This window comes from Anticarsia gemmatalis, chromosome 10 (genome assembly GCF_050436995.1).
Source record: "Anticarsia gemmatalis isolate Benzon Research Colony breed Stoneville strain chromosome 10, ilAntGemm2 primary, whole genome shotgun sequence".
In the NCBI taxonomy this organism is placed as follows: domain Eukaryota; kingdom Metazoa; phylum Arthropoda; class Insecta; order Lepidoptera; family Erebidae; genus Anticarsia; species Anticarsia gemmatalis.
This window is the reverse complement of record NC_134754.1, coordinates 1,832,317-1,858,105: the sequence shown is the minus strand read 5'-3', so window position 1 is coordinate 1,858,105 and position 25,789 is coordinate 1,832,317. Positions and strand designations below refer to the sequence as shown.

General features: G+C 34.8%; 1 protein-coding gene across 3 annotated transcripts in view; it reads left to right on the top strand.

Moving 5' to 3' along the window:
• The window catches only part of bs (serum response factor blistered), a 244,418-nt gene that overhangs the window by 215,641 nt on the left and 2,988 nt on the right, over positions 1-25,789 (top strand). For all 3 annotated transcript variants that reach the window (XM_076119337.1, XM_076119336.1, XM_076119339.1), the window contains 3 exons: positions 24,220-24,353; positions 24,747-25,000; positions 25,382-25,550. In XM_076119337.1, the coding sequence (XP_075975452.1) occupies positions 24,220-24,353; positions 24,747-25,000; positions 25,382-25,539 (546 nt within the window). In that variant the 3' untranslated portion in view covers positions 25,540-25,550. The remainder of the gene's footprint in view (positions 1-24,219; positions 24,354-24,746; positions 25,001-25,381; positions 25,551-25,789) is intronic.

Sequence of the window (25,789 nt, the reverse complement as noted above, 5' to 3'; positions counted from 1 at the left end):
AGTGCCTCCCGCTAATGTTTACACAGGGGCGTTGGAGGGCGTCCCTTTCATCTATATGCTAATGTGCAATAACCGTTGCAGCCGCGATGACGCCTCCCGTAACATCAACTATTTACCTAGCTGTACTTGAGATTTTATTGAGCTATTGATGTTTTATATGAAATATCGATCATAGTTTTAATACTTATATCATAGTTTTAATACTTTCATTCTATAGTTTAAATGAGAAGAGTTCTGTCTGTTTACTCTGTAAAGCTTTTGGGGTGAGTCGAAACGATTTAATGAAATTTGTAAGAGGGTATATAAAAGATAGCTCTTTATTTTATAAAGTAGTCCTTTTAAGTCCTCTCTTTTGATATTTTTGTAGTTGTGGAAGTAGCAAAATAAATGATTAATATCAACTTAGTTTATTGAAGAAGTACCTAAGGCCTGATTTTTTTAGCAAATGTTTAAGTAGCTAGCCTTTTTACATCATCAAGTAGAAGACGAAATGAACCTTCTTGTCGTTACTCAATTTTATTTATTTACGAATACAGTTACATTTTCCTTGAGTTGACCCTATGAGCTAAAATGACGAATATTGTAATTTGGAAATTGTTCATACCAAACATGACTAGCAATTTCAAAACAACTTTCATCAAATCTATGCAAAAAGGATTATTTTGAAACTAATATGACTAAAAAGGTGAAACAACTTTATTAATTACTCGTAAATCCAAATTTTAACACAAATTACTGACACTTAAGGTGACATTTACGTAAAATTTGAAAGTATTATAAATATATTTTTATTGCATATTGTAGGCGGAGTTTTACAACTAATTCCTTGATTTAGTAAGTGGATTACAAATTAGAGGTTTTTAAGAGTTCATTAACATCGTTATCATAATGTAGTTAAATAGAATATCTTTTTAAAATCTTGGTAAAAACACATCACACATATATCATTAAAATATGTATTTGCTTGGAACATGAGTCAACTCAAATAGTACGCCTACTAATAAAATAGTAACAACATGTTAATTTTTAAGGTACGTTTACTTAAGCGAAACCTGAGTTATTGTCAGATAAACTATCTGCCAAATAAAACGACAGCAAACGAAAAAAAAACAAGTGTCATAATTCAATGATTGATATTTAGAAATGGTAAAAATTTTTTTTCCTACTACCCAGTAACATAAATCTGTGTGACTCCAACATTGATCTACTTATAATAAATTTTGAATACTACGAAAAAAGAAATATCATATCCCTAACATTGTAAACGCAAGTATCATCAAATATGTATAACATAAGAGAAACATAAACACATTAAATAAACTATAGGCAACGGTAAGACAGAACGGTAGCCGAAGTAAAATGCCTATTTTATCTGTCCCACCCGATACTAGCGCCACGCCTTTTGGAAATTAAATAATCAGTGCGGCCGATACACGAACTAACGGTTGCGGTACTAAACTGACTTCTTTACTAGTTGTACTCGCGGTTCCTTTCATATGTTATTGGTTATATCTTCGATTATATTACTATGTTAAGACTTTCGTTTCGCTTTCGGGTGTATAGTTTTGTAAAATATTCGTTCGCAATAAAATATCCAAAACCAGAACCGAAGTCCCCAACCCGCACTTGGCCAGCGTGGTGGAGTCAAGGCCTAACCCCTCCCCCTCGTTTAGGAGAAGACCCTTGCCCTGCAGTGGGACGGAGTGGGAATAAATGGGTTACTAAAAAAAAATACTAGAAAAATTACCGTCAAATATCAAGATAATGAAATTAAGTAAGTAGTAAGTAGACTATTGAATAAAAGTCTAATTGGTTCTTCCATTGGTTTATACTTTAACAGTAGAAGTGTGAAACAACACTACAATTTTCTCTAGTTTATTTGAAAGGATCCAATTATATGCCCCACTTGAATGAACAAATATACTTAATTAATTAACATACATAATTATATACAGTAATGTACCAAGTACCTAAACCAAACTTCGCGTTAAGTCAATTGTATACTACTGAACTGGATAGAAAATAATAAGAAGTCATCTACTGCAAAACATTTGAAAGTTAACGACAGTACCCTTTAACTACTTACTACTTTACATTTAGTAGCCATTAAAAATATTACTAAAAGACAAACAAACAGACATACAGACATATTTTCTACATACATACAAACATTCCACTTCTAAACAGATGGCGATTGGATAATACAGTCTATTTACACAACACGCGTAAGCTGGACCGCTTCTGATATACATCAGCTACCGATAGGTGTACAAGACAGATATAATTGTATGCTACTTTATAACGTATTCATTAAAACATGCCTTTTAAGATTGTACTGAAGATTTCAAAGGATATGATCACTTTGTTGTTTATTAGTTCCGGCTGTTAGGACTTTATTAAAGACCGTCTCTAGCCCGATTCTCTATTACTATCGAGTATCGACAACCGGCTAGCTATCAAAAAAATGTATCAAAATCTGATCAGAGCCTCTAGCGGACGAAGTCAAAACTATTTTGGCAGTACATTTTAAATGTCAAACTTTCGATACTCAATATGGCCTTCGGGCGGCTTGAACAACTTTGGCACTAGGTTGACCACTAACCATACGATGAAGAAGAAGAAGATACTCGATGGTTCCAATAGTAGAGAATCGCGCTACTGATAAGTGTTGATTAGCATAATATATAAAGTTTTATATTACACAAAACCAAATTCATAATTCACTATAAGCTCAATCGTAAACCACTCTATCTGTTAAAAAAGTGAGAGTCCTTTCAGTATTTTTAAGTTGATTGCAGACAATTGATCGGAAAAATCTGCGAAGCACTTTTTTTGACAGACAACATTTTGACACCCATAAAACCATTCCATTACATCTTATTATCGATACTAATATTATAATAATACAATATGTGCCATAAGCCTTATAGCAGTGTTCCAATTCAAACCAATTTGAAATGCTCCGCACCTTTTACACCGAAGTGTTAACTCGTCCAATCATTTGTTCCACCATTTATCATTAGGCTGGCTGCAGACGAAGCCGCGGGCCACCGGCCTATCACGAGAGCGTGCATATCTATGGCGTTCAAACACGACACAGTGTGCAAGTGGCCCGTGTTAAAACTATTTGTTTAACCCAATCGGTTACTACAAAATATTCATCTTTAAATTGCATTAGAGACAAATTTGTGAAACTTTATTTAAAGGTGAAACATTGTTCTTGATTTCGCGGTGAGTTCTTACAAATAGCCTCGGGTTGCTGTTTATCTCGCTTCTATAACCCTTTAGCGTTACGAAGCCATAAACGAAAGTTGGCAGAGTGGTAATTGGAGCTGGTTTTACTAAACTCCTTGCAGAGACATTAGACACAGTTTTTTGATCACAAACCATGTTTAAATACTATTAAAATTCATGCTAACTATTATTTAAATAAACGAAAAAGTCGGGCTGTATTTAAAGCTTTCACAGCTAAATTGCTGAATCGATTTTAAAGATATTACGCGTGGAGAATATTTTTTTTTATATAGATAGCCTCCTTCCGTGGCCTACTGCTGAGCAAAGACTTCACCCATGGATTTCCAGTCCTCTCGGTAGATTTTTGCGTCTAGCCATCCATCTACGAACGAGTCCAAGTCTTCCTGCCGTTGCCAATAAAATACTCATTTTTATTTATTTTTAAAACTCGTAGTATCTGCTAGCGATGCTATAGTCCGACAACTTAGTGTAGGGAGCCTAGTCATACACAGTATTTTTTTGTTTTTATTTATTGACTTCTGATACAAAAGTACACAGGCGTATTTAATGCCTTAGAAATTCTCTGACAGTCTTCCTGAGGGTGGAGAAGAGATAAAACCAACTAGATGTAAATTATAATGATTGATCTGAACACAGAATAAATAAGCTGTATCAAAAAGAACACAGTCTACTGTATTGGCCTCCGGGTACCTGATGTTCTAAATTATCAAATTAGTATATTCCCACCAGCCACGCACTTTACATCCAAGGCACTTCACTTAGTTATTGGACTATACTAGTATTCTACTTCCAAGAAAGCGAACAGACATACATCATTACCATAGTCCGCATAGCGTCACAGTCGTACACAAACATGTGTTCCACAAGATTAATTAGTCTCCAGAGGTCCCGTTATCTTTTGTACGGTGACACACGTGAGCCGGCTCTTAAGGACGACCCGTTGTGTGTGGTCCAATCGCTGATCGGTACTGATCCATCAGTGGACTGCACTGGGCAATTGTACAGCGGATAGTAATGTTTTAGTTGGTTTGTCTAGTTATAGGGTTCAGTAGCGGGAGTCTGTACAGTCGGTACTGTCGAGTATCGAAATTTTTACACAGAATGTACGGCTAAAATATTTCTTACGACACCCGTCAGAGGCGCTGATCAGATGTTCATACAAAATTTCTCGATGACAGGTCGGTTGTCGGTAGTCGATAATAGTAGAGAATCGGGCGGAATACGTAGAATGTAGAGTTGTTGAAAAATTAAGTGTTTGCAATTGATAGTGAATGACTACAATCAAATGAAATATGTTTTATTTCATAAACTTTTGACAAGTATTTGAAATCGTCATAGTATTTTTAAATCTACCACCGTTTCGGAAAAGCTGTCGTTCGTGAGAAGAAACGGCAAGAAGCTAACAGCTTGCTCTAGCTCTAGTATATTTTTAAGTTACAAACTAAAGTATTATTTTTTATTACACTTTCGCGTTCTTATTGTTTGTGCTTTGGAGATGAAACTACATGTTGAAACAATTTTTTGTTGTTCATCGTGATATTCAGTCCAGGACAGAGCGAAGTGGAGGAGAAAGACTAGGAAGGCTGACCCCATTACCATATGGGATTCAAAGTACGGAAGAGAGAGAGAGAGTGATATCATCCTTTTTTTTATTTCGGTTTATTATAAAATAGAACATAGAAATATTTGGTCGATTGTCGATCACCACGGCTTGAATATCCTGTGTGAAATCATCACATTGTCTTCCCCGAACAGTGCAAACTCATCAGCTTATCAGACAGGCAAAATTAATATTCATAATTTAATTGTTAATTCCCCTGTAACGCTTAACAATTTACAAACAAACAAATACTCAAAAGCTTAGGTAGTATTACACATTAACTCATAATTGTTTATTTCAAAGCTTAATATGTGTATTTACTAGTGGTCACTATCTCGGGTAACCGCAGAGGTGACTAACGGGTGGACACTTTCAAGGAGAACTGATAAGAATTATGCCATTTATACGTAAATATATTTGTACCACTGCATTTTTTTTGGTGTAATTCATTAATAAGTACCTACGTGTTCATCTAACTTTTACTGAGCGATTAACACAGATTCAGATGTCATTTTTCAAGGCAATAGGCTGGGTTTCTATTACATGAAACTAGCATTATAAATGCCGAAACGCGGGTGTACTTCGTACACTTTTGCCTATACCCTCGGGTAACGTCGTTATGTCATTTTTTGCCCCTTTACTAAAAATTCGTGATATTATATAAATACATATGTATGTGATATCTTGCACTAAAGTCAGGTGCGTAGTACTCATAACCGGCGGTCATGTACGACAAGCTGTATAAATGTGAATAAGGCAAGGGAAGTTTGTAAGGATCGTTGAATATGACGTTCTTTGGTCTCTGCCTACGGGAAAAAATCCTGATATTATGTATGTATAAACACTTATCCTGGTCGTGCTAGTAAAGTTTAGGTTAGAACCTTTGATCAATTGCGTGGGGCAATAATTACTTGCCTATCACTGTTCCTAGAAACATATTGCGTAAAGCGTGTAACAAATAATGTATGATACATAATGTATTATTGTGTATTGTTGGTCTTTGACCCTTGGAATAGAACTTTTCAGTACTAAAATAGCATCGTTTGTTTGTTGACTGCCTCTGTGGTTCGGTCGGTAGTGTATATGACTGCTGATCATGCGGTTTCGAGTTCTATTTTCGGGTGGAACAAAGTGCTATTGGTCTTTTCTGGGAGTTCCAAACGTGTCCGTCATCCACGATGGATATTAGATGAATCTGTAATTATGCAACAGGATACTAACGCAAACACACATTTTACCACGATATGTCTATCGTTTCGGCGCACGTGGCACTCACCGCGATCGCGGTTTAAAAGTTATAAATCTGTCTTTGTTAATAGCGAAACTTGGATTTCATACCCCATTGTGTTTGTTAAAGTAAATATGCAAAACTACCGAAATTATTGTGATTATGTTTATACCAATAGTCAGCAATTTTATTGTAAATTCAGATAAGTTATTAGTTAATATAGAAAATGTCGGAAATGATCTGTAAATCTTTAAAAGCAGACAGATAGAATTACTTTCAAGTATATACCTCTAAGTAATGTCACTTGCGGCTTGCGGTCACGAATTATACAATATAATGGTCGCTGCTGTTCTCGAAATTATTGCTTAAATAATAATTTGTCTGTTATTATGAAATTCTTTGGAAATTATTGACTCATACCACATGCTAACATAACAAAACTAAAGTTATTTTGTGAGTTTAAATGCTTCACTTAATTTAATTTTTACTTTAGTACATGATATCTTTATTTCTAAAGAGGGCTGTTATTGGAGATATATTATACAATGATCTATTTTAATATCTATACTAATATTATAAATCTGAAGAGTTTGTTTGTTTGTTTGAACGCGCTAATCTTAGGAACTACTGATTTATCTTTCAGTATTAGATAGACCATTTCTCGAGAAAGGCTATAGGCTATATACCATCACGCTACGAGCAATAGGAGCAGAGTGGCATAAAAATGTTACAAAAACGGGGAACATTTGGCCCATTATCTCTTATGTGACGCAAGTTTCGTGGGTCAGCTAGTGATTTTATATGATCCAAAAGGCTTTTTACTTCTCGTTTTACTATCTTATCCCTTTTTCCTCATTCGTTTATTGCAGAAGATATGAAATTAATTTACTTTGAATATATTCAGAATCTACATCTAAACTCATAGCAAATCATGTTCATCACCCGGATATACATATTATTATGTCCTATGTAAACTTCGAAACCTACTAAGCGGAAGAGGCTATTGCGGCAAAAACTAGTGCCAAACGAACACTCAAGAAAATGTTAACACGAAACAGCAACCCCAAAATTAGCATCACACATCCAAAACAATAACAATGTAAGAAAAATCATAAAAAGTTAGAAATGTGAGGTTACACGGTCGGAACAGCTTTAACAAACGGTATCGTCGCCCGCGGCCGCCACGACGGGCGATCAGATCGCGACCGCCTATGATTTGCGTTAGAACGCTGCATCGATTTGGATTCGTCACGTTCGACGCAATACCACGGTGCAAATTTTTGAGGCGGAGCTACGAACCGGTGTGAAACTTGTGAACTGTGTGTTGGGTTTCGGTATAGGGTGATTGTTTTTGGAACACAATTAAACATTTACATAGTGTATTTTTGTTGAAAATACACTATTGGTAATACCCACTCCTGGGCAAGAATTTTGTCATATAATCAGACAGTACAGGTTCTTTTCCATCGAAGCCAATGTAAGATTGTATGATTTTAAGATTGGTAATAGAAGTGTCAGTAGAAAAACAAAATATACCTACAGAATGTAAACAGTATTTGGAGTAACAGGAATTTATTTTCAATTAGATCGAAATGCAGTATTAATAATAGCCTCTGCCCACAGAAGACAGCATTTTTATACCTATACCAAAATATTAATAAAATACACCATAATTTTCTTTAAGACGTGGAATTAGGCAGTTTAACTATACAAATTGTCCAATGCCCATGCAACGTCACGAAAAGATGCATGTACAGTGTAAAGGTACTTGTGCATAATAGTACGAACAAAATTTCACCAATATGAAAATTCACATAGTTTCAGTCCGAACACATGCAGTTCCCATAACTTATTTACATCGGTGCAAGCTGCTGAATATTTGCCAATATAAGGCTTGTACACATAGTACATGTTTGTTACGTGGTCTCCGTATTATTGGCAAAACAACACTGTCCCAGATAAAGTTGGGCGCTCTTGTCAGCTGTGCAGTCTAGGTTTTATTAGTTAAACTGTACCATATTGGGGCAAGTTCCTGAAAATTCAATTTGTTTAACAATTTAAAAATGTTTGGGTTGTAAAGACTTTGGTTCATATCTATACTAATATCTATACTAATTATATTATAAAGCTGAAGAGTTTGCTTGTTTGTTTGTTTGAACGCGCTAATCTCAGGAACTACTGGTCGATTAGAAAACTTCTTTTAGTGTTAGATAGTCCATTTATCGAGAAAGGCTATAGGCTATATATCATCACGCTACGGCCAATAGGAGCAGAGTAACGGTAAAAAATGTTACAAAAACGGGGAAAATTTTGATCCATTCTCTCTTATGTGACGCAAGCAAAGATGAGCGGGTCAGCAGTTTCCAGATAAAAGTAATTTTAACTCTTTTTTATTCTATAAATTACGAAAGTTTCAGTTTTTTTCTGAATATTAGAAGGTTGGTAAATTATTATTTTAGTACATATTGGAGGAGATTTGCATACTATAAATTCATCATAGTTACGTCAATAAACATGCAACGCGAAAGTTTAAAAGTTATAGATAAGGTACTATGTATTTTTTGTAAAGACAACTCCAATGTTGTCAGTCCTATTACAACATTTCATTTCATTTCATTTATATTTCTTTCCCACAGTACTAAAACCCTTATCCCTAAGAAAACAAACAGCACAGATAATTTCCAACGTATTTATTTTGAAAATAAAGCCTTACTTTTCTAAATGGATCTCAAATCGTCTTAAGTACAATCCCTCTTTGTATATATTACGGAAAAACGTTTAAGTGTTCGTGAATTTTGCTATTTTATTTCACTGTAGATATCGAATAGCATACGATATGAATACTATGAATACTATACCATATAAATATTTTAGAATTAACTTAATAAATGTTTTATTTTTGTGGGTCTCAGCCGTTCTATTCATGAACGAAACGATTATTTAGGATATAACGTTTTATTCAGATGAATGGTTGTAAAATTATCCTACTAAAAAAAATTAAGACATGAGTAAAATAAAACACTCTGTATATAGTGAGTGGGCGTCAAGACTGAGTCGGAAAGAATCGCGATTGACGGACTAATATCTCACTAATCTCTAAACAATATTTCCTATTAAAGTAATTTTAAAAGACTACATTACTTAACTTTTAGATTTATTATCAAAATATTTACCTAGAAACATAGGCCTAGTTTTTCCTCTTCTGGATAAGTAAGAGATACCTTATTAGATGAAATTTTTGGCAATGGTTTTCTTTTCATTTGCCGTCATTTTATATAGCAGATAGGTCAGCTTAGACTTATTCTTGGGCTGTGAATTTGCTCCTAAACTTTTATACAAAAGAAATACCAGAAATAAATAAGTCTCGTTGGTCGGGAAGCGATGCTTGCCCCTGGATAAGTAAAAAAAAGTAAGTATAACTTGGTTTAACTTTATTCCAATCAATAGATCCACGGTTGATATCATTTAAAGACGGGGAAAAAGTCTTTCGCATTATATTATGCACGAACTTGTAATAAAACCTCTTTGGCTTCAAGAATCACAAATGAGTACACGGTTCATTAGGTTTCTTTCAGTGAGCTCGTGAGGTACCTAAATATCGAGCTTTTTTGTGCACAGAAAAGATTTTATGACAAGTTCATACATACTATAATGAAAATTAAGTAAGCGACATCGCTGCGTAAATAAATAAAACAAATTGATCAATCAATCGCAGACCAAAATCACTCGATCGATAACACCCTTAGAGCAAACTTGAAGAATGACGTACAAAATTTACAAAAACAAAATTGAAAATAAACTAAAAAACGTTATCGGCGAATGTAACCGATAGTGGATCAGACAACAATAGAGCCGCTGTTGGTTTACGTAACGCATATTAAGTGGCTTTCATCTTACCGACCATTGTGCACTGTGACCGTCCGGGACTTCCGTGTGCCTTGTAAGATAAACACCCCACTGGGAGAATGGTGTAAGTCGAGAATTAACAAAATTCTATAGTACAATTTTACTTTTTGAACTCTTATGATGCTTGATTATCGTCAAATATTTCATTGCCATAAATAAAATAAGGCGGTTTTACTATGTTTGCTGGTCGTTTTGACTTAGATGGCCTGACCGTAGTAAACTGACTAAAAAAATATATTTTAGAATATTATTGTGCAATATAATTGTAATTAGCTTAAGCAATATATTGAGGTTTTGGACTCTTTGTAAGTATTATAAAAGAAAACTTATCATAGACAAAAAAAACAGAAAATTCAAACGGGCTCAAAAACAATATTTAATGGTTCCTCCAAAAATAATCACATAAATAAATTATCGAAATCAGAAAAAAGGACGTAGAAAACCATTACAAAATGCTACTAACTCATTCCATCAGATTTAATTTGTTGTCAGAAAGTAAAGGATTATTCCGGATATGCCGCATAAGCTTTTTGACCGAAGCCTTTGGGATTTCCTCCTCTCTACAAATTGAAATCTTCGGAAAAAATATAATCCGCTACACCGTAACGACGGGCACGAGTCTCCCTTTCAATAAAATGGCAGACGTAGATTGATATATTTTAAATGAGATAATAAAAAACCGCTGCTTTGTTTTATACTCGTACTTGAATCTTAGTTCAAATATTGAGCAGTTTATTACAAAACCTTTTGCTATTTTTGATCCCGGAAATTACACCTCATTAACGACTGTAACGCATTTTCGAAAAATAATATAGAATTTGATTTTTATATGCATTAAGTAGCTAAAACAGTAAAATTCCGCTTTTCACGAACCAAAACCACAATAGTAATTTTTAAAATTGAACTTTTTCACGTAAATAACGTTGCCCGAAAGCCTAATCCGGAGCTGATCATAAAACATTCATGCAATGAAATAAAATGCTCATATAAATAAAATAAAGTGCCGCTTGGTACCCCTATAAAATTGTGAGTAAACCACACTTACTTTCAGCTCAATCCCTTAGACCCTACAGAGTAAACGAGGGGGAGGGGTGGAAAGTTATAACCTCTTTTTGATTCCACACAGTCGAGTAATACAGTGTTAAGTGCAGGAAGTTTATATGGTTTCTACGATGGAGTGATGAAAGTGTTCAGAAGCTGTGGTACTTATTGAGAACTCTTGATGATCTCTCGTAAACATTTGTTTTAGATAGAGGTTTTCTGATTTACTTGTTAATTGCTGTAGCTAAATTTTGCTTATAATTTAGCTACAGCCTAAAAGTTTACTCGTCTTGGTTCGTTTTCTCTGGGTGGAAAACTCTTTTATTTTGAAAAATCACCGTTGCCAAGTGGGAAAACAATAGTATTTTATATTTCTAGTAAAAAATCAACTTGTAGGCATGTGGTGGCAAGAGGTGAAATGTGTCATAGAGCTATGTTGACCAATTAAACATAACCGAAATTAAATGCCTTAAAATGGAATTTTAGCTACATTTGACGAATACAATAAACAAATGTACCTATTAAAAATATAAATACAATCACACCTACAGTTCAATCCGTCCGCAAAATTTGCAGCGCAATTTCGAAACAAAATTTCCAACATTTTTCCTCGCTCATCAATTAAAAGCCTGAGTTTATTCAACCCGTCCAATGCAGTGAGGTGTTAAAACAACTCAAACACGAAATAAACTGTCCATTGCTTATTTTACAGCTACAAAGCGTGATCGCTTTGAAACAACGATTCAATGGTGCCGTTACAAAATAAATGGAACGTTTCATTTTGAAAATAATTATGCTGAATGTTTACGATTTGCGAAAAAGATAAATGAGGTTATTCGTTTTTAATTTTGGGGACTGATCAAAGGTTTGTTTTGGTCGTTTATTTTGTTTATTACGTTGATAATTTGGCGTAGAACAATAGTGAAGAAAAATATAGGCAGTGGTTTTAACATAAAGTTATCTTTTCTATGTAGTAAATACAGACTTTTTACATACAATACGTAAATTTTACGCCATACGAAGTTTTATTAAAATAAGTTCAGTAATAACTGAGAAAATAGGTCATGAAAAAGACATTTTATAACACTATTTTACATCCAAATTATAAGAAATTTTCTACAAAACTTTAGTATCATTGCTCAAAAACCTCAAATCTCCACTTACACCATTCCACTCCTACCGCGTGCTCCCGTTCTGTTACAAATTCAATCCTAAATAGGTTCTGGCTTGTTATTATGTTATTAACATTAGAAATTACGACATCTTATTGTACTGTAATCGGTACTAGAATGACTGTAACGCTGCTTTTGTGCTTACACGAGCTTGGTTCAACTCGTTATATTACAACCCCTGCGCCTTGCATATTGCGTGATTGTTTATTCAATGCAGTTGCTGATTGAAAATATTGTGGGTTGTTTTGAACTGTGCAATAGGTTGTTAAATTGTTTGGTTGCTTTTAAATGGTGGGACAGAGAAAGGAAAGTTTATTGTGTGTGTATTTCGACAGTTTCTGTAGTTTATGGGTGTAAATGTTATAAAAATATACCGCAGCCTAGGTGGTCGCTATGAAGTCTCATAGAATTTACGTTTTTTTATCAAGGGACTCAAAACTTTTTAAAATACTACACTTATTTATAAATACATATTTTTTATTGATTTCCCTATAGAGTTAAAGCGTAGATAATAGAAGGAATAATTGTCTTTAGCCCGAAATTTATTAAATCACGGCTTGTTCCAATAGGTGGCGAATGGCGAAAAAAAATACTGCAATTCACTGCATAATTCCGAATTAAAACGTAACACAGTAAAAAGTAGCACCAATGCTTTTAAAATTAGAGATTTAAATTTTTTATTTATAATTAAACACAATTATCTTTATATATATAATCTTTATATATATAATTCTTCTGTAAGTGTGTATGTCACTGACTTCTAACTTACGACTAACTTCTCTTAAACGACTCTACCGATTTTGATGAATTTTTTGTGTGTGTTCAAGAGGATCTGAGAATGGTTTAGATTCACAATTTTGTCCGCTGGACAATGTTTTTTTATTTAATTTTTATGGCAAAACAACGTTTGCCGGATCAGCTAGTAATCTATTATAAAATCAAATACCGAACTAAAAAGACGGTAGCCCAAACAGTTAATAGTTTCGTTCATAACATTATAGGTAAATATGACACAATCTTAATGGGGAGCTGACACTGACAGCTTACGAAGGCACCCCGTGTCACGGAAAATAACTGCCCAAACTTCCATACAAGAAAAACATGTATAGCGTAATATGTTCCTTATGGATTGTTAATTTTGGATTTTGTATTTATTGAAATTAGTTTTAGCCATAGAGTACCTACTTACTTACTTTTTTAAATTACTGCAAGGAAAAGGTTTTTAATTGGGCTGTAGGTATTTATTTTTAGATAATAATTATCAGCGCTTTTCCAGGTTTTTACAAGACATTATTATTAAGTGGTATTCTATATTCACTGTTATAGTAATGATTATAATTTGGTATAGCTGTAAATTAGAAACATTCATTGACAGGAAATTGAGTTAAAATCATTTATTTTTATTATTCGAGTTTAAGCACATGTTTCTTTGTACATAAATGTCGTTTACTTGTAGTTCTTACTACACTAAGATTGGTGTTACTACAAGAGTAGTTACTTCGCTTTTATTAAATGAGGACTGGCTAAAATAATAACATTAATGACTCTGAAACTAGACAATTATGACTCTATATCAAGACATTTAGTTGAAAAAATCTCAATCATCCAGTCAAAGTAACAACTGAAATAATGTTCAAAATAACCAAAAAAAATACTTGTAAAATCAAACCAGCTCAGTGTAATTGGCACCTCAACTCGTTTAAAATTCAGGCGTCGCGTCAGACGGTTATCTGCGTCGGGACTCGAACCCGCACCACAATGGACATGCGTCAACACTCAACACGATCCAAGTCGGTTTGTTCCTATTTGTCTTTTAGTTTTATAGGCGATAAGTATTTGCATAGAACTGTTCTACATTAAAATAAAATATGTGTTTGTTTGGCTACTCTGAAATACTAAATGGATTCGGATGTGATTATAATTTTTTTATGCCCGCACCCATATGACATCAAAATTAGACTTAAAATATCTGAACTAGTACATTTATTAAAATTAATGCCGTAATAAGGTAACACTGAATTACAACCAACGCAAATCTTCAAAATCACGGTAATATACTCACCGGTCGGCTATCGACCAAATAAAAATTGAGAAGTGATATAAGATATGTAGATGAGGTACATACCTCTTAGTGATATTTAAGTTGACAGTCTCCGTGCTAATCAGTCGTAAATCCATGATGAAGACTTTCCGACTAAAACACTTATACTACACTGACTACAAACCATACGCAAGAATGATCACTGAACAAGCTTTCTTTGTACTAGCATCCACCCACGCCATGCAATACTTATAAAAGTTACATAGGTACAGATGGGCGCACTTCTACTGCTATCAATCATATTGACAACTAGCTATTGACTAATTTTGTATGAAAATCTGGTCGGCGCTCCCAGCCTGTAATAAGGAATCGTTTCTTTTTCATTTAATTCATAGTAGAACGCTCTCTAAATAGATCCCAATACTAAAATTCGCCTTGCAAGTTGACCACAAACTATACGCAGGACTGATCACTGAACAAGCTTTCTTCGTACCAGCATCCACCCACGCATGCAATACGTATGAAAATTACGTAGGTACAGGCATCGCAGCGGCGCGGTAACATTAGCGCGATTGACATGAACACGGCCCTTGTTACTGCACCCCAGATGCGTATCAAACGCCTTTGGGCTACTGTTTTCGTATCTTCTGCAAAGATTTAGTTTGCTAGATGTGGTATGCAAATGGGATATTTATTAGTCTTTTAAAGTAAAGCTAATACATGTAGGCAAAGACCAAATAACACCAACTGCTACGATCCCTACAATCTTCTTTTGCTTTATTCACATCTATGTACCTTGTCATACGGGGCCGTCGGTCACGAATTTTGGGCTTGACTTGTTTGTCATTTTTTTTTAACAATTTCAACGGTCAATCATACAACATGTAATATAATAAAGGAACTGCAGTAAGGAACCTTAGACTTCGCTCAACCTCGTCTAAGACTGCGTTAATTTTTAGAGATAAACAAGCAGCTTCATCGAGACTTAGCTATTTTTTTTCTGAATATTTTTGTTGGGATTTAAGCAATTCAAGACAACACTGTCGCAGAAATCAATTCAGGTCTCTATTCATTTCTATAATGAGGCCACTTTCGACCACCTTTAATGCAAAATAATTAAAATATGGCAAAGAAATAAGACACAATTATTCTCGCAGCAAGAATTTTACTCTGTTTAAAGAAAGTGTCCACTCCACGTATGTACGACCTTATAATAAAGCGTATTTGAAAGCAATAAATCAACAGCGATCTATTCCAGCGCCTCTACATCCACGTATTCGCTTCTCGGGTGTAAATGGGTGCATAATAAGCGACCATTCAAAATCAAGGAGACGCATTCCCGCCGGTATAATAGGAATTCTTCGGTATACACATGTTTGTTAGTCAGTGTGTATGTCCGACATTTGTATGGAACCCTTGAATAATGATTTACAATGTATTCGGTATAGGTTTTCGTCGTACAAAACTGATTTTTATCGCTGCTTGTGTTGTATGAAAATTTTTCTCTTGTTTTGAGATAAAGGGGCTATTTTTAGTCAATTGTAAACAGGCTTGGGACTTGTCAATTATAGGAATAACGACGAGAAACCAAAATTTGTTTCAATATTTTTTATCTAGTTTTTGTCACACAAGCAATATTCACTTGTAATATTGGTTAGCTTAGATTATTTTTAATGTAAGGATAGTGATTTTTACCTCTTTTTTGTTATTACCTATTGATAAAAATAATTTTATTCAATTTTGTTTTTGTGAAATACCCATAAGCAGCAATTTGTAAATATATAAAAAGCGCGTGAAGTGTGTTCCCGTAACATATAATTAACTTGTTACAGATGCAAATTAATCATGAAATCTGTATAAAAAAGGAATTAAATACATAAAATTCATTTCAAAAGACATTACTAAAATGTAAGTACGCAATATAGCACGAAACCACCGGTAAGATCAATTTTTCAAAAAATAATAATCTCAATAGCAATTTATAATCGGTTATAACGACACAAAAATCATAGTGTAGTACAAATTCAGGCTTATTACGTACTGTATCGGGTTGGCGATCGACAGTCGGTATCGAACACGATCGACCGATAATATCGAACGATTGTACGAATAAGGCACGCTCTCGTTTTGGTGTTTTTTCGTATGACCACTTGCAGTTAAATATTTTTTATTGAATTGACTGTAAAAAAAGCATCGTGATGCAACCTTTTGCATTCAAATGATTTTCATGCAAGGGCATGGCTTAGAGTTCTTTAGAAGAATTTTTGAAGGTATATCAAGTCCGCACGTGGCTAATCTCAACTAGGACTCAAGGTCTAATCCTTTCCTAATTCCGCAGAGAAGGACCTTGTCCAGCAGTGGGACAGTGATGGCTTACATTTAGAAAATATTAACGCCTACTTTTCAATCAAACCATTCATTTATTTGAGTCAAATACTAGTACTATTTACAATTATCAAAGTTACCGTTAATGACATAACTACCAATTTTCGGTATCTATTAACTTATATTATTTCTTTTATTTATCTATTTAGCTCATTTCTACCCACTGTTGAGTATAGCCACCTCCTTTTACACCACCTTGTTTATTCCTTATTATTTCTTAAAAAAGGAAAATAAAAACAAAAGCTTCGCAATAAAAAGTAGTGGCCAAACATTTCTTGCCAGTCCTTAACATTTCTTCCAAACGTGCGGTAAATTTAGTGTGGCTTTGAAAACCATAAGTATTATTTATGACCTTAAAATAAAAACGTTGATTTTCCCTAAGCCCTGTATTAAGTAATTACCCACTATTCCTTGGAACCAACCGCCATATTTGGGACTATTAGACCAACAAACATTGTGGTCACTGACCGCAGGCTATTATATAAACTCATTGTAATATGATCGAGCTGTGACACACATCTTTCATTAACATTAATGATGTAAATGTTGCTTTATATGTCTGAAATAATTATTTTCCTTAAGTGACTGATGTATTGACACATTTATTTATCCTGATTTATGACTACTGACCGATTTTTTATTATCTTGAAATAGATGCCCTACACTAAATTACTGAACCGGTTTAGAACAAAAAAATTACAGAGTACATACATAACACCATGCCTGCTAGACCTGAAGGTGTACTTGTAGTTATAATCAAATAGATACAAAAACATCCAGGCTCAGAACAGATACTCATCACAATAATATTTGTCTCGGTGGGTTTGAAAGCCAACACACGCGGCGCTACGGTTATTTTTTTATTTTTTTTTATCATTTCTTATAGTTCAAAAAGTTATTGCGGCGAGGTGCCCATGTTGCACTACGCTAAATGTTCCCAAATCAAAGAATCACTATTAAGGAATCGCTTTATGTTTGATATGTGCCTGCACTCACGTAGTGCATTCAATATTGCAGTCTTTCTCGTAATTTGCGGATTTGCGCTTACCGATTTTTTAAATGATTTATTGCTTTTCTCCAATTTTTATTTTCTTCATAAATTTTACGTTTTATAATTGATTAATTACTTTTATCAATAAGATCTTAAACGAGGTTCTTATTAATCCTATCCTACCTTAATCCATACATAAAAAATTGTCCAGACTGACTGATAAATCTTTACACAGCATAAACTATAGAATTTAGAAACATGAAATTTGGACAAGGTGTGCTTTTATAATGCAGACACCCGCTAAAAAGGTTTTTTTAGTAATTCACTCCTTATAGGGTTAAATAAAATATTATTTTTCATAACTTATACGCAAGAGGAGCCGCGCGGGTCCACTGGTAATCTTATAAATGCGAAAGTTTGTATGGATGATTGTTACTGCTTTATGCAAAACAAATGTAGAGAATTTGATGTTGCCAAACCGATATTCATATAACTAACACTGTCAAATAGTAACCAGATCTATTGAAGAGCCAAGTTTTTAGCCCTAAATCTTTAAGCCCTAACTTTACACTTAAGCCGCAGCGTGATACTAGAAATAATGTACCGCGACTTACTGCGGCGAGGCGATCACGTTAACCGCTGCCAAACGTAAAGTTAACTAAAAAGCAATTTAGATTATCATCAAACATTTTTTTAAGAATCAGTTTAATAGTTTCCAAGAAAATTGCCAACAAACAATACCTTTTTACTTTAATAACGTTAATATAACACTAATTTAGACCAAAAACGGCAAAAAATGTGTGCGTATGTCACTAAACGCGACTCCTACGTACATTTCCTAAAACAATTGTAAGTAAACGTATTGTACAGTTAGCACAATAATGAGGTAACTGTTGCATTGTGACGTCACTACGAAATAAACTGTAACGTCCAAAAACGGAGAGCCGACCGATTGTAGAGTCGCGGACGTTTAATGCCACTACTGGGTACTGGTAGCAAAATATATTAACTGTTCATGGTAATGCAATTGGTTTTTTGTTCGGTGTTTTTTTTTTGTGTTGATAGTTTTTATAAGTTCATAGTTTGTAGGTAAGTATTTACTTTATAATAAATAATAATATTTTTTTTGTTTTTAACCTGTTACTGTCTAACTTCTGGCTAAGTGTCTACTCAAATTGGCAAGAGGAAAGCTCACAAATGACCTTTGAAAGTTATGTGTGTATAAAAATAATAATAGTTAATTATATGCAATATTTTGAATGGAAATGTTCTAATTTAGTAACAAATAAAATAATTTCATAATTTTTTTTTTAAATCTTTTACTCGTAATTGCGATCTAATGAACTATAGTGGATTCTGTATTTATTTTTTATTGAATAATTAATTATATTTTCCACTTACTCACGTTTATTTGTTTTCAAACTAAGCGGAGCTTATACTATGCTATACAGATATGAGATAACTGATAAACATACTTATATACTTCTAAATGTCATCCACGCAGACCCATGTGTTCATCACACAAATATTTGTCCTGTGTAGGATTCAAACTCACCACACGCGGCGCTACGGTTATTGCGGCGAAGTGACCACTTAAACCACAGCGTCAAACGTGCGGTTAAAGTAATAAAACTTAATGTATTATTCTGTAGACGGTACGGCTGGACTTATCAGATGTACAGAAGAAAGCCGAATGCGTTAAACGGTAGTTAGTTAACCACAATTATTATTATTTAGTGCGTCGGCGAATAAAGGCGACGCCCACGCGCGCGCTAGCTGCGATGTCATAGTGTGGATACACCTTTATATTGAGAGAATAATTTATTTGTAATTTTATGATCCGTTATGTAAATAGGATCGGGGTTTAATGGTAAATTTATGTTTTTTTAAGCAATAATTATTATGTTACAGTTAATCAACTCAAATCTTTTTTATTATACTCTGAAACTTCCTGTCATTTATTTTTTGCGATATTTCGAAAATAAATTAATAGCACCCATATTACCATAAAGTAGATTTCATTATAAAGCCAGTCTTAATCTGTAATACAATTCCAAGGCATAGATATGCTCTAAAATCAACTCAAACAAACGACTCAAATAGATCGTTTCGACAACATTCTACAACCTGGGGTCAACTACAACATCATTTTAACCTTATAACATCAACTCTCAACTGAAAATCCACTACATATAGAATTCATTTCTACAGCACAGGAAAAATATCTCCTTTAACCCATTAATGTCCCACTGCTGGGCAAGGGTCTCCTCCCGTAATGAGGGAGGGGTTAGGCCTTGAGTCCACCACGCTGGCCAAGTGCGGGTTGGGGACTTTGCATGCCCTCAATAAATGTATTAAACAAATTTTAGGCATGCAAGGTTTCCTCACGATGTTTTCCTTCACCGTTGGAGCATGTGATAATTATTTCTAATACACACATAACTTCGAAAAGTCATTGGTGTGTTGCCTCGGGTTCGAACCTGCGACCACTTGCGTGGGAGGTGCAACTTATACCACTCGGCTATCACCGTAGGAAAAATATACGACTTTCAAAATATCAACAGCCTAACAAATCAAGCCTTATCCCCCCTATTCTCTCAGTAACAGTACACGATGGTATCTCGGCGCTTCTCGTCCCTGAAATCATTCGTAGTAGGTATTTATTAACAATTGTGCTGAAGCCGCGCTGATGCACCGATACCAGCTAATTACGTCCGTGATCTATCTGTGTGACGTCACAATGCTATTGTAATACATTGTAACTTGTAAGTAGATGAATAATGTTTACGAATTATTTTTGACTAGCTGACCCGCGAACTTCGCTTGCGTCACATAAGATAAAATTTTCCCCGTTTTTGTCACATTTTTTATTGCTACTCTGATCTTATTGGTCGTAGCGCGATAATATATAGCTTATAGCCTTCCTCGATAAATTGACTATTTAACACTGAAATAAATTTTCAAATCGGACCAGTAGTTCCTGAGATTAGCGCGTTCAAACAAACAAGTTAAGTATAGATTTAAACACTTAGTTACCTATTCCTGTCCCACTGTCGGGCAAGGGTGTCTTCCCGAAATGAGGGAGGGGTTAGGCCTTGAGTCCACCACGGGCTTTGCATACCTTCAAGAACTGTTCTTAAAAACTCTTAGGCATGCAAAGTTGCATCATGATGTTTTACGATACCAGCTAATTACGTCCGTAATCTATCTGTGGGACGTCACAATGCAATTGTAATACATTGTAACCTGTAAGTAGATGAGTAATGCTGTCCATTTAACGATTTTAAACTCTCGCGGTTATTACACATAATATTATAATGCAACGGGTCTTAAACGCGATTGAAAATTTAAGGTTAGGATACCTTAGCATCCACATCAATCAGCCCGTGACCACGGTCGATGTAATTCGATCGAAACGTTGGGTGATCAAATAAGGTGTTCTAACCTTAAATTTTCATTCGCGTTTAAGACCCGTTGCAAAATAATATAATGCTGTTCATGTTTTATTTTTGGTTATTTTTAATCTCGGTGTCAATAGGTAACAAGGGACCAGAGTATATGTCAATAGACTCGCCCCTATTACAAGGGACTTACGTTGTAAGGTACTGCGCACTTACAAGTGTGTATGTATGTAAATAACGGTTTGAAAATAGTATCAGAAACGAATCATCACTATACTTAATAAATATATTATAGATAGATGAATATAAGGATGTTTGTTACTTTTTCACAACTCAAAAATAAGCTGTAGATTTTGATTCACATATTATTCATTATTTGGTTTATCACAGCTCGTGGCTTAGTTAACAACAGCCGCACGGATCGATCTCTGAGGTTAAGCTACGCTTGCCGAGGTTGTTTCGTGGATGGGTGACCATCTTATACATATCGAGTTCCTCCGTGTTTCGGAAGGCACGTTAAATTGTGGGTCCCGGCTGTCATTTTCGAAGATCTTTGACAGTCGTTAACAGTAGTCAGAAGCTTGAAAGTCTGACAGCCAGTCTTACCGAAGGGTATCGTGTTAATACCTAAGTAAATGGGTTGTGGAGGTCAGATAGGCAGTCGCTCCATGTAAAACACTGGTATCCAGCTGCATCCGGTGAGACTGGAAGCCGACTCCAACATAGTTTGGAACAAAGGCTTAGCGAATATATATTTGGTTTATCACAGAAATACTATAAGCCTGGTGTTATCGTTTTAATTATGAATTCATCATGGAATTGCTTTCTCAATCACAACTAAATTATAACTTTACTTATAAACCGTAACTAAACCGTGGCACTCTGAAAATAAATTGCTATCTCCCAGTTACTCACAAAGACGACGCTAGTCGATCCATTAGCTGTCTAAAACCCAGCGTATCGCTGAAACCAAGCACTTAAGGACGCTTTGTAAGTTAAAAATGACAACACTTCACACTACAGCGTGTATTTAAATATGTAGAAGAGTATTTTTTACATTTTAGAACACACTAGCTGACCCGCGCAACTTCGCTTGCGTCACATAAGAGAATCATAATTTTCCCCGTTTTTGTAACATTTTTCACCGGTACTTCGCTCCTATTGGTCGTAGCGTGATGATATATAGCCTAAAGCCTTCCTCGATAAATGGGCTATCTAACACTGAAATATTTTCTCAAATCGGACCAGTGGTTCTCGAGATTTGCGCGTTCGAACAAACAAACTCTTCAGCTTTATAATATTAGTATAGATATTCATACATATATCCGAAGGTTGGTGTAGGCAGAGGTGTAAGTTTCGCTATTTACAATCTCAATTCAATGTAATAGGGGAGCCTATAAAATGGCTATTTACCGTAACCAAACTCCGGGCTATTACTGAAAAATAATCTAATGAAAAAAAGATCAATAACAGTTTGTCCGTCCCGCGAATCGAACCCGTGACATCTGCGTGGCACTCGTTAAACTACCAACCCACAAACAACTAAAATACCATTTAAAAATATTTTGAAGTAAAAGAAAAGCTTGTTTTTGTTTTCGAGTACGCTTTCCTTATCGACTTCTGGGAAAATTGTTCAAGAAATTTTGTTGATTTGGATTCCGGGAATTGTTTTCTTTCTATCTTTAATACTTATTCATTCTGGTCAGTGGTTCAAATTTGTACTTTGAAGTTATGAAGGTCTGCTTTATTTTCTATGGTCATAACTGATGTAACTAAATATTTTTTGAAATTTTGAGACCCTCAGCTGAAACACCACTAAACTCCTACGTAATTATGGAAATTTGAAATAACTACTAATACTCCTACTTATTTTTCTATACTATTCTAATTATTTTTCTGTGATTTTTTGTATAAATTCACAGAAAAATACACAAAGTAAAAACATCAATTTTATATTTTTGGTGTACAAAACCCAAAAGTAAAGAAGCTAGTATTAAAATATTCAGCTAACTCGACGCCTCCTACCACTTCAGCCTTACGTAAAATTAGCCAGTATCCACTCAAATCATCATTACTAAGGTTTTACTCAAACTTTAGTGATTCCGTAAAGAGTACTAAGTGCAGACGACACTAGACTTTCGTTTAAAAGTTTAACTTTATAAATTAGTGACGAAAGTATTTACAGAATGTTGTCTCGATCTCTTTAATCACTTAAGGCTTCGACAAATTAGGGGACAAGAAGTAGAGGACAATAGGGCTGACTACTTACAGGTCTTGGGCAAAATCCAGCGAAACAGAATTTGGTTACCATTATAAAGATCTTTTTACATTAATTCAGGTTTATTTAACATTTTTAGAATTGATGGTATTTGCTATACTGATGACAAAAATTTTGTGTTTAAGTAATAATTTGCCACTAGTATAACGTTGCGAGCTAGTCTTTTAAAGGCAACATGCGTTAGAAAACTCCTTTTTTGACCAGAAAGACTACATTTTGAGTTAACAGGACCTTCGAAATGGTATTTTGGCTGAATTTAACTGTACTAAAATACTATTGTTTCGTTGCATTGTACAGCATTTTTTGCTTCTGCATATTAGTCTTACTATCCCTCATATAAAATAGCATGGTTGCCAACCCTCGTCCGTTATACATACAGGTTGTTGTTTTTACACATTGCGCTAAAACGTTGTAAGTGGTGTCAACGTGGCACCTGCTCTCTTTGAGTGCGCGACTCAGCCGGTGGATTAAATATTTAAGTTTTGTTCAGAATTATGTATTTGTTCAATATGTGGGATTATATTTCTATTCACTTACTTATTTATCATATCAAATGCTTATGTCAAGGATAATGGCCTTAAGAATTAAATTATACGCAATTAGGATTAATAAAGTCTTGTTAGATAAAAAATATTCAAAGATAATTACTTATAAGAGCCTGTTAACGATTAAGACTAAAGCATCTCGAACCCACCGTCTTTCTTCATAAGTTGGTTTTGCCAGTCAAAGGTGGTCTCCCTGTCACCATAGAAATAAATTGAAAACTTAAAACTTAGTCGTAATGATGTATTTTTTTTTATATGATCTTATTATTGACAATTTATAAAAAGCAAGCGTAATAGAGTTTTAGTGCTTCACAACAATGAATAAACTCGATTACCTGTTATTTATTTTAACATCTATTTATTTCTTTGTTCCCAGGATGAACCAGCATCATCAGGCGACAGCGGAGACGAGAGCGGCAGTGAGCCGGAGTCTCCTAGTGAGAAGCTGATGCAGGCTCACAAACAAGAGTGGCTACAGAACGACAATAACGACAGGGAAACTATTAAGAGGTAAGAGATATTAGATTTTATTTTAAAGCGTTTTTAAGAATATGAGCTAAATTAAATCAAGGAATGATTTATAAAAAACGATGCACTTACCTTCTTGTGTGATGTATGCAAATTCAATTATCACCAGTTCTTGAAAACGAACTTCTTATTGTTATCTCAATTATATTATTTTATTACTCTTCATTTGTCTTTGTTAAGGGACATCTATTACCTAGTTATCTTCAACAAGTTAATGTAAGACTCATTCTAAAAGTGGTTCGGGCATTTTCATTTAAAAAGTATTCTCTGCTTTCCTAATGGGTTTTTGGGCATTTGGTAGTGTAGACAAGACATGCATTTGTCCCCAGTAAGGAAATTGAACTAAAATAAAACTTAACTAACTTATATTTACAGAGAAGTCCACAACGAGCCTCTAGCCTCCACATCATCAACAACCCAAGAAGCCGACAGTTCCAAACCAGTTCAAGTTCTGCCGAAGATCCTGCCCAAGCCCATGGACCTCCCTGGGGGAGCAATGCTGTACCACTCAGGAGTCTTGGCTGGTGTGGGGCTGGACGGCATTGGCAGTAACATCGGACTCGGCAACCTGGCTATGGGATACCCTCACAGTTTTATTCTTGGACTGGCTAATCAGGGGCAGGATGGAGGTGAGTGGTTTGAATTAGTTTTAAAATAAAAAGAGGAATAAGAGAATAAGGCAATTAATAAATGACGTTGTTATTGACAAAGAAACTTATTTATCATCAATTAAATAGCCATTGCTAAGCCCCGTAGGTAAGGTACCGAGATCATCATACTTTTGTTCTTGTAAGAGCTGCAAATATGTTTACTTGGGGCTATAGGAAGGCCCAGTGCAGATGTCCATAGAACCAAAACCATGTTTGAATTGTTGGATGTTTCAATGTTACTTCACTTCATGTGGAAGGAAAAAATAAAACAGCTCTAAATTTCATCTCTACTGAAAACCGTACTCCTATGAAATAATCACTTATATCTATCTCTATCTTTAACGAATGCTTTCTCCGTAGCATCATCATCAACCCAGCCACAATTCATCACGATCCCGCTCTCGATGGCAATGGCGGCCGCGGCCGGGGCGCCCACAGCCACGGTCACTAACGGCTGCCCCAGCGCCAGCAGTGATGACAGCAGCGAGCTTCAAGACTTGAGCACCGGCAGAAAGTGACGCGCTTTATGGTAACTATAGACCGCATTAAATGTTGAATAATTGCACAAATAAAAATAATGGTTACTGTGACATAGTGATTACAATATTACAACAGTAAGTAAAAAAATACGAAATCTTTAATTAATTTTAATAATTATGCTTAACTTTTCGGCATAGCTTGCACCTTCATTAGTTGGGAGTTTAGTTGTCATTTATGGTGGCGATAATTTCGTTATTAGGTTTATAAATCAAATGTAAAAAAAATATG